Source organism: Panicum hallii, chromosome 1, assembly GCF_002211085.1.
Source record: "Panicum hallii strain FIL2 chromosome 1, PHallii_v3.1, whole genome shotgun sequence".
In the NCBI taxonomy this organism is placed as follows: domain Eukaryota; kingdom Viridiplantae; phylum Streptophyta; class Magnoliopsida; order Poales; family Poaceae; genus Panicum; species Panicum hallii.
This window is the reverse complement of record NC_038042.1, coordinates 19,787,517-19,800,310: the sequence shown is the minus strand read 5'-3', so window position 1 is coordinate 19,800,310 and position 12,794 is coordinate 19,787,517. Positions and strand designations below refer to the sequence as shown.

At 42.4% G+C, this 12,794-nt stretch overlaps 1 protein-coding gene across 2 annotated transcripts; it reads right to left on the bottom strand.

Moving 5' to 3' along the window:
* On the bottom strand, nucleotides 1-12,057 carry LOC112883742 (myosin-2-like). Of its 2 annotated transcripts, none has more exons than XM_025948985.1 (14): nucleotides 11,533-12,057; nucleotides 10,689-10,850; nucleotides 10,431-10,496; nucleotides 9,636-9,779; nucleotides 9,424-9,537; nucleotides 9,182-9,283; nucleotides 8,895-9,080; nucleotides 5,113-5,202; nucleotides 4,908-5,042; nucleotides 3,821-3,943; nucleotides 2,944-3,029; nucleotides 1,684-2,296; nucleotides 1,524-1,601; nucleotides 1-1,425 (listed from the first exon to the last, which is right to left on the bottom strand). In XM_025948985.1, exons 1-14 carry the CDS (start codon nucleotides 11,869-11,871, stop codon nucleotides 382-384), a joined length of 3,282 nt encoding a protein of 1,093 aa, XP_025804770.1. In that variant the 5' UTR covers nucleotides 11,872-12,057; the 3' UTR covers nucleotides 1-381. The 2 variants fall into 2 exon arrangements, with proteins under 2 accessions (XP_025804770.1, XP_025804771.1); XM_025948986.1 differs by having other exon boundaries at nucleotides 10,689-10,843; nucleotides 11,533-11,658.
* Nucleotides 12,058-12,794: the final 737 nt, after the last annotated feature.

Below are 12,794 nucleotides of genomic sequence, written 5' to 3'. Positions count from 1 at the left end.
TATCATGCAACCGAAGCATTTCATTCGTTTCGTGACAAACTTGACAAAGATTTTAGCGTTGGTTTTGGGTAATTTAAGACCTATCTTGTCAAGCTAACACCAATATACAAGCCTGATGTCATAACACAATCAGCAAGCTACCAAATACACATGCCTAGACACAAGCCAGAAACCAATGGACGGAAATGCACCACCAAAATACAAACCAATCAGCAGAACCGAATGCCCTGGAAACAATTAGGCATCAGTTTGTTAAATATATAGGCTTCTAGGAGACACTACCCTACACTGATTCCCACACTAGTTTGGATAAATGTACACTTCGGGAACATACTTGATACTTCACACGGCCAAAAGAAGCAGACAAGTACTTGAGGTAATTTACTCGCACAAAACAAGCTTCTTATAAAGTGCGAGTATGTCCTTCTTGTTAGGATTCTTAAGCTCTAGCAACTGATCACCAAATCCATGTTTGGTTAGCTCCTCTTTCAGTTTTGCAATGGTAAACTTTTTGTAACCATCTGGATTGCCACCCTTCATATCCGTACTAACTGTGACACTGTCTTCTCCCATATGAACAGAACCACCATCCTCAGTATGCATGGCCTTTAACGGGCTTGTGTTGCTTTTGGTTCTTTTTCTGCTCCTCTCCGGTGGATCAATGTCCATATCATGGACAGAGTCCGCGCCTACTTCATTATCTCGCAGCCTTTTGCCACGAGTAGTGGTCCGAAGCTTGCTATCAAGTGCAGTCTCAGCAAGACGGATCGATGTCAGCTCCTGATGGAGTACATCAAGTTTACCTTGGGTGGATTGTAGCTGTAGAGATAAGGCCTCTGCACGCTTATTGGCTTCAGCTCTAGCTGCACGTTCCGTTGCCAACAGACTCTCGAGGACATGGACAGTACTGGACCTTTGTTCGTTGCTACGGCTCAGTAAATCATCCATTTCTTTCTCCCTCTCAGCAACCCTACTCTCAAGCAAAGTAACCTTGGACCAGGCATCAGATTCAGAACTACGCATCCTCTGGACTTCACCTAATAGATTAACTTTTTCCTGCTCTAGTCTGTCAACCTGTCTTTGAATTCTCTCAATAACTGCTACCTTTTCCATCGATAAACGCTGTGCCTCATCCTTCTCTTTCTGGGATGCAATAGCCTCTGTTCGAGCCACGTCAGCTAACTCAGTAGCTTTCTTTGCATCCCTTTCTGCAGACTTGTATCTTTGTTCTGCCTCATCATATTTCTTACATTCAGACACGAACTTCTCTTGAAGATGGCTTTTTTCTTGTTCAAGCATTCTAGCTTGCTTTTCATATGATACCGCTCTATCTCTTAGAAATTCTAATTTGTTTGTTAGTTCTTTGATTTCATCCTTCAAGCCTGCAGTTTCCTTGTTATGGCCCTGCATTTTTGATTCTGCAACCTGAATAATGTTCAAGCATTAAAAAACAATCAATAGCATATAACAGAATGCCTCGATTCAAAGGAAGACTGAAATGCTAACAGAAAAGTCATCAATACCTGCAAGCGCTCGGTCAATATATTTTCTTCACTCTCCGCTTGTCTAATCTTTGCAAGTAATTTCCTTATTTCCTCTTCCTGTCAAAAATGAGATGTTGTCATGTATGCATGCAAATATCATGACAAAGACATCAAACAAATTAAAAAAAATAGAGATAACCTTTTCCTCCAAATGTATGGCAAATTCTGCCCTTATAGCACTCTCCCTTTCTTGTGCAATTTTGTTAATTTGTTCTTGCACTGATGCTAATCTCTCCAATGCAGTTTTAGCCTGCAGAGCAGCTGTTTCATATTTCTTCCTCCATTCTGCAGCCTCCTCTTGGGCAGAGGCTGCTTGTTCACGAGCTGCGCCCAACTTTCCCTCTGCAGAGCTGTATCTAGACTCAAGAGAGGCCAACTGAGCAACATATCTATCTTGCTCAGCTTTTTGCTGAGAAGCAGATTGCTCATACTTTGCCCTCCAATCAGTGCATTCATGTCGGACATGGTCAAGTTCTTTAGATATGCCTACGCAGCGTTCTTCTAATGTGCTACATTTGGTCCTCAGGTTCGCAAGATGCCCACTAAGATCAGCAGAGGTTCTCTGTTTTTCACTTATGGCAGTTTCATAGCGCTTCAAATATTCAGATTTGTGTGCCTCATTAGCTTCAAGTTGCTTCTTTAAAAGTTCCAGTTGGTCCTCATTTGACCGACATCTTAGAGAAAAAGAAGTCCTCTCTGATTCAGCTTCATTTATCAACTTCAAGCAGAGGTCCAATATAGGCCCTTCCAAACTGGAACAAGCATATTATCAGATCTTTGGAGATGCCAATAAATCAACAGATTGAAATTTAGAAAATAACAAAAAAGTGCAGAGCTGTTCATTCAAACAATTAATTCAGGAGAACTAACAAATAATATCAGAGTCAAATGCTAAGTTTTGAACAAAATGGCTCCAGCTGAATTGTATTAATCTTATGACAATTTTATTACCAGATACCCCAATCAGTTGATATATGCAACAGTGTAGTGTGTCTACAAATTGGATTTTTAAGACACAGTAATTAAGTGTAAAAAAATAAAAATCCATAAAATCATCACTTAGAAACATATAGCATAATTGTCCATAATGGTTTTATCAAGAAATGTAAAACCCCACAAAGCAATAAATTTGCAAGATACAGCATGTGAATTCTTCCAAAAAGGTGTCCTATCACTTAGAATAGAGAGAAGGTCAATAAAATAAGTGTCAATAGCACAGTAAAATGTACTGTCTCAAACACTTGTGAAATCAACATAATCTGCTAACACAATACATTGGAAGTTGTATCTCTGAACAAACTGTACTGTTCGAAAGAACATAAGCTGGTGACAGAAACACTGAAGACTGTGGTCTTCTGAAAGCAACTAAGCCAAAAAGGTAACAAGAAATGAGACGAACCACTGTCTTAAAAAAGCTGCAAGCATTCTCCATTTCGCTGGGCCAGTACAAGAAGTTTCATATTCAGCTAGTGAAGTTTCCAGGACCTGCAAAATTTACTATGTTATCTAAACATTAAATAAAATAAAGGGGAATGGAAACTAGTAGCTTAACCAACTAGTTCTAAAAATGAACACAAAAAAAAGCTGTGCATGGGTGCAATCTAAGTAGTTATAAGAGCTCTTGGAAATTTGGACAGAATAATATGTTCTCTCATATTTGGCCAAAACTCAAAGCATAAATTGCTCAACAACAACAACAACAACTTAGCCTTTTGTCCCAAGCAAGTTGAGGTAGGCTAGAGATGAAACCCACAGAAAACAAGAATAAGAAACACAAAAAGGGTACAAACCAAAGGAAGAGTTAGGGGTTAAACAAAAAGTAACAAAGGTCACGGTTCAGCTACGTTAATTGCTAATCTCTAAACGCTCCTATCCATAGCTAATTCCTTAGCGATATTCCACTCCTTAAGGTCTCTCTTGACCGTCTCGTCCTAAGTTAGTCTAGGTCTACCTCTACCTCTCCTTACATTATCGCCCCGCTTTAAAACTCCACTACGCACCGGCGCCTCGGGAGGCCTCCGTTGTACATGTCCAAACCATCTCAACCGATGTTGAATCAACTTCTCCTCGATAGGTGCCACCCCGACCCTATCTCAAATCTCTTCGTTCCGGACTCTATCCCTTCTTGTATGCCCGCAGAACCAACGCAGCATACGCATCTCTGCTACACTCAGGCAGAAAAACCCATCACGTGGATATCAACAAAAGAAGTTAGACGGCAGGTTAGGCAGATTGGATCACTACACAGATTCAAGCATGTCTTCCTGAACAAATACCTGAATCACAGCAGAAACTTTGACTCCATGAGCAGCACATGCCGCTCGGATCTTCTTCTCCATGTTTTGTATAGCATTTGAGCACTGCTTGTCAGCCTCTAAAAAAGCATTCCTTTTGTAATCCTGAATCAATGGAACGGTTGTTAATCCATGCCAGTAAGCCATATCGAAAAGGAAATAAATATCATTAAACCAAAGGTAAAGAAATATAAACTGGACAGCTACTATCCCACGAGGAATCGGGCAATATTTTCAAAAACTAAATAGTAAAACATTTAACCATGTGCAGAAGAAACCACATCAATTTGAATATCAAATATACCTCACCTTAACTATTTGGTATGAGTTATGAAGTTAAAACTGTTTGTGTCTGGGTGGGTGGACCTTGGAACCAAGTTTCATTATCACCATGGTAAGGGTTAAGTACATGCTTATGTGTTCAGCGCATGAACAGTGAGAACCTAAACATGCTTAATCACACATAATTTATGCTTAGGCAGAACCTAAACAACCATGTTTTCTTATTGAGCCGTGAAATGTACAAATACCAAAGAGGTACACAACTTCAGAACAATCTTTAACATGAGTCTTTTCAAGCTTTCAAATATCAAGTCTTCTGCTCAATGAGGTGATAAGTTCTCTTTTTCTTCCGCATCAAACTTCAATTAACAAACAAAGTTTTACCATTTACCAATTGACCACCACATTATGATTAAAGATCATGTAGGAATGTCAAAGCGCACATAAACTAAAGCTAAAAAACTTACTTTGACACTATAAACAACCAAAGGTCACACACCTATATCATTGTGAAATATTAAAATGTGTTCCAGCGTTTTAAAGGTGAAAAGGCAACCCAAGGCAAGCTGGGTATGCCCAGATGCCTAGGCGGCGCCTAGGCATCTAAGGTGTTACTGTTCCCCAAGGCGAGCTAGGTCCGCCCAGAAGCCTAGGCGACGCCTTTGAAACACTTATGCATTCTCTATGTTGTCAACCAAGCAATGTGAAGGAATTTGTTAACTTACTAAATACAAAAGAAATCAGGATCCACATAATCTTACACAAAAATGACAGTGTACAATTGTACCTGAAATGCCTTTCTGCAGAAATTGTTAAGAACTTTCTCATAGTGAGCACGTGAAGTACCAGTTCCAACAGCAGCAGTATTGTATGCATCAAGTGCCTTTCTTAAAGCAGCTTCATGTGCATCCCTTAAAGCATCCTAAATTTTACAAAGTTAACAATTTGCAATGTATGAGCATGCACCACACTTAGTTGACCTTTAAACTTACTTCTTCAGCTAATCTGCTGCGTCCAAAAGATGACATGTAAATCTCTGCAGCAGAATCATATGCTCTTCGGCATTCTGCTTCTTCTATGCTCTGCAATCAAATATAGGAGGCAGCTAAACCCAAGAATGGCACAAGTAGAATATTTATTATTAAGAAAACTACTTAATAACTTAAATAATTTAAGCAGTCAACATAGACCACAAACCCAATATTCTCTCGAACCTTGTATTTTCTTAATATGCTGCTTATCTAATAACATTTGCAACATACTACAGAGGTTCAGAGGCAAAGAATAAGAATTAACAATTTCTACATCTCATAGTGATTAATTACCAGGAAAATCCACTGTTTACATCATCAAAGCCAAGGATAGCTAAGCTTTGACAGCAACAACAACAACAACAACAACTTAGCCTTTCGTCCCAAGCAAGTTGGGGTAGGCTAGAGATGAAACCCACAGAAAACAAGAATAAGAAACACAAAAAGTGCACAAGCCAAAGGAAGAGTTAGGGGTTAAACAAAAAGTAATAAAGGTCACGGTTCAGGTACATTAATTGCTAATCTCCAAGCGCTCCTATCCATAGCTAATTCCTTAGCGATATTCCACTCCTTAAGGTCTCTCTTAACCGTCTCATCCCAAGTTAGTCTAGGTCTACCTCTACCTCTCTTTACATTATCGCCCCGCTTTAAAACTCCACTACGCACCGGCGCCTCGGGAGGCCTCCGTTGTACATGTCCAAACCATCTCAACCGATGTTGAATCAACTTCTCATCGATAGGTGCCACCCCGACCCTATCTCGAATCTCTTCGTTCCGGATTCTGTCCCTTCTTGTATGCCCGCAGAACCAACGCAGCATACGCATCTCTGCTACACTCAGTTGCTGGACATGTCGCCTTTTTGTAGGCCAACATTCAGCACCGTATAGCATCGCTGGGCGAATCGCCGTCCTATAGAACTTACCTTTTAGCCTCTGTGGCACCTTCTTGTCACAGAGGACGCCCGAAGCCTGCCGCCACTTCAACCACCCGGCTGAAATTCTATGTCTAACATCTTCATCAATGTCTCCATCTTTCTGAAGCATTGATCCTAGATACCGGAAAGTATCCTTCTTGGCCACCACTTGACCTTCGAGGCTAACGTCCCCATCCTCATGCCTAGTCGGGCTAAAGTCGCACATCATATACTCGGTCTTGGTCCTACTCAGTCTGAACCCCCTCGACTCTAACGTGTGTCTCCACAGCTCTAACTTCATATTAACACCTACCCTACTCTCATCAACTAGCACCACATCATCAGCAAAGAGCATACACCAAGGGATATCACCCTGTATGTCCCTTGTGACCTCATCCATCACCAAAGCAAATAGATAAGGGCTCAATGCTGACCCCTGATGTAGTCCAATTTTAATTGGAAAGTCACTGGTATCGCCATCACATGTTCGAACACAAGTCATCGCATCCTTGTACATATCCTTGATGAGGGTAATATACTTAGTTGGAACTTTGTGTTTTTTCAAGGCCCACCACATGACGTCTCTCGATACTTTATCATACGCCTTCTCTAGGTCAATAAAGACCATGTGTAAGTCCTTCTTCTCCTCTCTATATCTCTCCATCAACTGTCGGACTAAGAAAATCGCCTCCATGGTCGACCTCCCAGGCATGAACCCAAACTGGTTTTGGGTCACCCTTGTCAATCCTCTTAGGCGATGCTCGATAACCCTCTCCCAAAGTTTCATCGTATGGCTCATCAGCTTAATCCCCCGGTAGTTAGTACAACTTTGAACATCTCCCTTACTCTTGAAGATCGGTACTAATATACTTCTCCTCCATTCCTCCGGCATCTTGTTTGACTGGAAAATTAGGTTAAAAAGCTTAGTTAACCATACTACCGCCCTCTCGCCCAGGCATCTCCACACCTCAATGGGGATGCCATCGGGACCCATCGCTTTACCTCCCTTCATCCTCTTCAAAGCCTCCCCGATCTCTGCCTCCTGAATCCTCCTCACAAAGCGTCTGTTGGTATCATCAAATGAGTCGTCCAACTCGAAGGTAGGACCCTCATTTTCCCCATTAAACAACTTGTCGAAGTATTCTCGCCATCTGTCCTTGATCTCCTCATCCTTCACCAGAAGTCGATCTGTCCCATCCTTGATGCATTTGATTTGGTTTATGTCCCTTGTCTTCCTCTCACGGGTCCTAGCTATCCTATAAATGTCCTTCTCTCCTTCCTTCGTACCTAGCCGTTGATACAGATCATCAAAAGCCTGACCTTTCGCTACACTTACAGCTCGCTTTGCAGACCTTTTCGCTAATCTATATCCCTCGATGTTGGTTGCGCTCTTGTCGAGGTGAAGGCGTTTGAAACACTCCTTCTTCTCCTTAATAGCCCTTTGCACCTCGTCATTCCACCACCAAGTCTCTTTCACTTCCTGCTTGCCTCCCCTACTCACACCAAACACTTCTGAGGCCACCTTCCGAACACATATCGCCATCTTTAGCCACATATCATCTACATCTGCTCCTTCTTCCCAAGGCCCCTCGCCTAGCATCCTCTCCTTAAACGTCTGAGCCTCTTCCCTCTAAGCTTCCACCACTTCGTTCTCGCAATCTTGGCACGTTTGTCCCGGTGGGCACATACCCGAAAACGAAAATCCGCCACCACAAGCTTGTGTTGGGGGACAACACACTCCCCAGGTATCACCTTACAATCTAAGCAGGCACGTCTATCCTCTCTCCTAGCAAGGATAAAATCGATTTGGCTCGAGTATTGTCCACTATGGAAGGTCACTAGATGGGACTCCCTCTTTCTAAAGAGGGTATTCGCTAACAGCAGGTCGTAGGCCAACGCAAAATTCAAAACATCCTCCCCCCCTCGTTCCTACTACCATACCCGAAACCCCCGTGTACTCGCTCATATCCTACATTAGTCGCACCCACATGGCCATTGAGATCTCCTCCTATGAAGAGCTTCTCACTGATAGGCACGGTACTAACCATGCTATCAAGATCTTCCCAGAACTGACTCTTGGAGCTCTCACTAAGACCTACCTGAGGGGCATAGGCACTGATCACATTCAGAGCCAAATCTCCAATAACCAACCGCACTAGGATAATCCGGTCGCCTTGCCTCCTAACATCTACAACTCCATCCTTAAGGCTCTTATTGATCAAGATGCCTACACCATTCCTACCCGAGGTTGTCCCCGTGTACCAAAGCTTGAAGCCAGCAATGGATAGATTTTGTATGTGTTTCATTTGTCCCAAAATTGTTGCATAAATCTATTCCCATTGACACAGTCCATTCTCCTTCCAAATGATGTACAACCAAATTTCCGCACACATCCTCACGGTCATCAGCTATTATTGTCTTTTTTTACTTTTTTCCGTTGTACTTCACTTTATATAAGTTTTTCCTTTTTGTTGGTGGTTCATGTTGGGTTTTATTGTCTTTTTTTACTTTTTTCCGTTGTACTTCACTTTATATAAGTTTTTCCTTTTTGTTGGTGGTTCATGTTGGGTTTTATCTGTAGCCTATCCGAACTTAGTTGGGACTCAAAGGCTTTTGTTGTTGTTGTCTTTTTGGAAATTAAAATCATTAAACTAGTGTTCGTATAGAAAAAAAATAGTTGAGAGGTGACACTAATATTATACAAAATAAAACAACATGGTTCCTATATTGCGGAGTATTTGCTTCATGCTTAGCATTGTAGCACTCAACATGCATCACCTAACACATTACAGAAATGCTCTGACAGGCATCGCCCAAGAGACAAAATACCTGCCAAGAGGATGATATGGTAGGCACAGCTCCATTATTTAGTGCATCCAGGAAGGACTGTGTAACACCAGCTAGTACCGGTCCTGTCATGATTGTACCAGCAACTTGCTTAGGCCTTGTCCTCTCAAAAATAAACCTTATTAATTCGTCCAGTCCAGCGTGAAATTCAGGCCGTAATTTCTCTAGCTGGTAAAAGTGATTCAAATTTAAAATGTGCCAAACAAAGAATATATTATTGCAGTGATATGCATACTTCAATAATGAAAATAGAAGAGAACAGAACTTACAGGAATTTGATCTAGACGCTGAAGTTCATTTTCATTGTTCAATGGGCGCACCAATGTGAAGCATTCTCTATCAGGAAAGAGCGAACGGATGGATTCACGGATCTAAGACAATTTGCACATGAAATTGAAATAGTAAATAACATTGCAAAGAGAATAATGCAAAATTCATCCTATAAGATCAGAAAATATTTGAATCTACTATAAGAAATTCAAGCCAATACAAATATAGTATGACAGAATACCTCATTCTTTGAAGATATATCCTTTCCTCTACCTTCAAGAGGCCTCAGCGCAATTTCCAGGTAATCTCGTGGAGTTATCTTTCTATCATTTTCCACTAAATCTAGATAGAAATCCTAACAAAAATTATCTTCTTTAGACTGGGAAATACTCTTCTGATAACTTATCAAAGAAATTCTTAAAAACAACATTCCCAAATCAGAGAACCAGTTACCCTCAGTAGCCAGATGAAGATAGGTGAAAATTGCCCAAGCTCAGATACAGTGGACCTCCCACCATTAGCCCTCACACGGATATGCTTGGTCATTTCAGTAACAAGTGAAAGGCGATCAAGGGCTGCCTCATCTATACCACCCATCTGCACAGGGCAATAAAATATATTTCTTCTTCCTTTAAACATGTTTAATGAAGAGATAACACACGGTGCAACATAAGAGTTTATATTTTTCATGTCCATGTGCTCACATTATCATATATTTTGAATAGGAATAAGTGCAGATACTACCCCTAGCCTTTAGATTGCATATAGAACATATTCATTTCATATTCAGCCACTACTAGTATAAGCCCCTCTTGTTTTAAATTAAATAAAAGCTACACCTAATTACTTTCTTACCGCAATGAATACTAGTAACCAATTATTTTCCTTCTCGCATGCTTTAGTCAGGCTATTAATATTATCACAAATCAAGAAGCCTGTATAGATACTAGATACGAGACATCTGGTTTAAAGCATATTTTGCTGTGTGAGACGGTTTTTCCTGTGAATTTATTTGCTGGACAACTAGGCAACTACTGCCCAACAAAACTTAGGTGGAAGGGCATAAAACATGTACATGTTTTCCACACATACACAAAGCCCATTTCCTTTTCTTATATTTGAAGTGTTTTTGCTAATACATGTTATAATGGTCATATGTACAAATGTGAAACAATCCAACATTTTTAGGGCTGAATTTGAGACAACCCTCTGACAAAAGGCTTGGAAAGAAGAAACCATTAAGCACACCTGATTATATATGAACATGCTCGATAGTAGGACCGCCAAAGAGAAAATCTGAATGCTGTAGGTGCCCTGTAAAAGAGGTAACAAGTCATGTTTCTTTCAGTGTAAAAACAAAATAAGATTAAATGCAATAGTGCAGACTGGAAAACTAAGCATAAACCATGGAAAACATAACAACTCAACTCAGCAGAACAACCATTGAAGATATCTAGAATTTAGAAGCGGATGGAAATAAAGTGAGTTCCCTGAGATATTTCGCACCGTCTGATCATAGGCATCAATGCCCTCGCTGTCAAGTAGCAGAAGACTGTATTCAGTTCCATCAAGGGCAGTTCTCTTTATTGGGGCACTCCACATCCAAAGGCCCTTGGTGCAGGGCCGATGGGTACTTGCTACTTGAAATCCACTGCTCCTTCCTAGAAGCTATCACAAACAAAGAAATAAGCACCATTCCACTTTAACAGGACATTTGGCAACAATATAATAATTTCTTGATGTTGGAACAATATTATTTAACATGTCCATGTTCCACTAGATCAGACAATGTGACAAAATTTTCACACCAAATATCCACAGGAGCAATTATTTATCACAACAATATAGTGATAAGCATTGCTTTGAGTTTTTTAATAATGATTACAGAAACAGAAATGCTAGCCATCTTTTAATCAGAAGTATAGCACGTTAGTCTACAACATTTATCAGCCACCAAACAAATCCAGCACGTTACTAGGATTAGAAAAAGTACTTCAAAAATACAACTCTCCGAGCACATAGAGAGCAGGGCAGAAATGCAATGAGAAAAAAGATACTCATGTTTTCAATGATCCATTACTTTGTAATTTGTTTTTCGAAAGATCATTACTTTGTAACTTCTCTGATGATCTGTAATTTGAATAGCCCGTAAAAAGTGATGTCTGCTTCCAGCTCCAAGTGGGACCAAAATCGTGTTAAAGCAGCTGTCCACTATCTCCTAGAAGCATTCTCTCCTCAATGGCGCCGATTCTAACTTTACCAATTCGACAGTGGTACTAGTAAGCTCTAGGAACCAACCAGACAAGGAGTGGACTCAAGAGGGCGCCGCGGCGAGATAGGGTGGGCGAACCTGGTTAAGGATGAAGCTCTTCCCCTGGCGCGCGCGGCCGCAGACGGAGACGACCCCGACGGGCCCCTTGACGAGCTGCAGCGCGGCCACGGCCTCCGGGTCCATCCGGAACCGGCCGCGCTCGTCGCAGTACACCAGCCGCAGCGGCCGGCCGCCCCCGCCCTCGCCCCCCGCCTCGGCCGCGAACGGCGAGCGCGGCGAGGACGCGGACCACGGCGAGCGCGGGGTGCCCGTGCCCCCGGCCGCCGCCGCCGCCGCCGAGGAGGAGGACGGGGACGCGTCGCCCCCGCGGCCCCGGTCCTTGGACGCGGAGCCGCGGAGGCCCAGCATCTGCATCATCGCGGCCTCGCGGGGTGGTGTGCTGGGGGGGGTGGGGAAGAGGATTGGGCTGCTTCGTCTAGGGTTCTGGATTTGGTAGAGCCGGAGAGGGGGATTCAGGATTCTGGGAGTGGTGCTAGCGCACGGAAGGAAGGGGGGGCCGGGGAGGGGGGGGATTCGCGTTCCTTCGCTGCCGCCGTTCCGCGTGCCTTTACGACGTTTGCCTTTTTTGGTTGGAAGTGGAGGGAGGCACGGGCGCGGGGGCGGTTGATGGCTCGGCCCGTTGGCCGCCGCCTCGCCTGCGCGCTGTGCTGTGTGGGCCAGCTTTTGGGGGCTTGGGCGTTGGCCGGTGGATGCTTTTCGCCCCTTGGATACCTGCTGGCACCTGCTGTGCCCCCTCCGTGCTGTAGATACTGCCTGCCATGGCTTGGTTCTCATCTTCTTTGAACCGTTCTACCGCCAATTTGTTTTTGGCTGTTGCTGGCATCCTTTCTTCTCTTGCAATATCAGCAATCTTTTATTTGTAGAGAAAAAATCCTCTGACTTTTACTTCAAATACTAGTTAAAAAGATAAAATATTTTTAAAAACTGATTTATCGGTCCTGTGTGGGCGTGGCATTTTCTTGCTACCTTTCTACACCTCTTTAAAAAAAGCCTCAAATTTGATATAATTTGCAATGGTGGATAACAATACTAGTGTTGCGTGAAAATGGCACAGTTTAATTACACTGGGTAAATGTTCACTCTTGCAATATTACTTTGTAACCGTGTCATGCAGTCTTCCTGCTACATGAGCTAGCAAGCAGCAATAGTTGACCTATCCTAAACAAGTTATTCTAATTGGGGATAAATTATCCAAAAAATAAGGGACGAACTATAGGTCCTGTTTTGTTTTCCTCGATACATAATCATAACTTGCCATTTTATAGGTAGATCATAACTTC

Coding starts and splice junctions, on each gene's coding strand:
- LOC112883742 (XM_025948985.1), bottom strand. CDS start 11,871: ATGATGCAGATGCTGGGCCTCCGCGGCTCCGCGTCCAAGGACCGGGGC. Junction 9,081..9,181: donor AGCGTCTAGATCAAATTCCT/GTAAGTTCTGTT, acceptor CACTTTTACCAG/CTAGAGAAATTACGGCCTGA. Junction 3,944..4,907: donor TCTGCAGAAAGGCATTTCAG/GTACAATTGTAC, acceptor CCATTGATTCAG/GATTACAAAAGGAATGCTTT.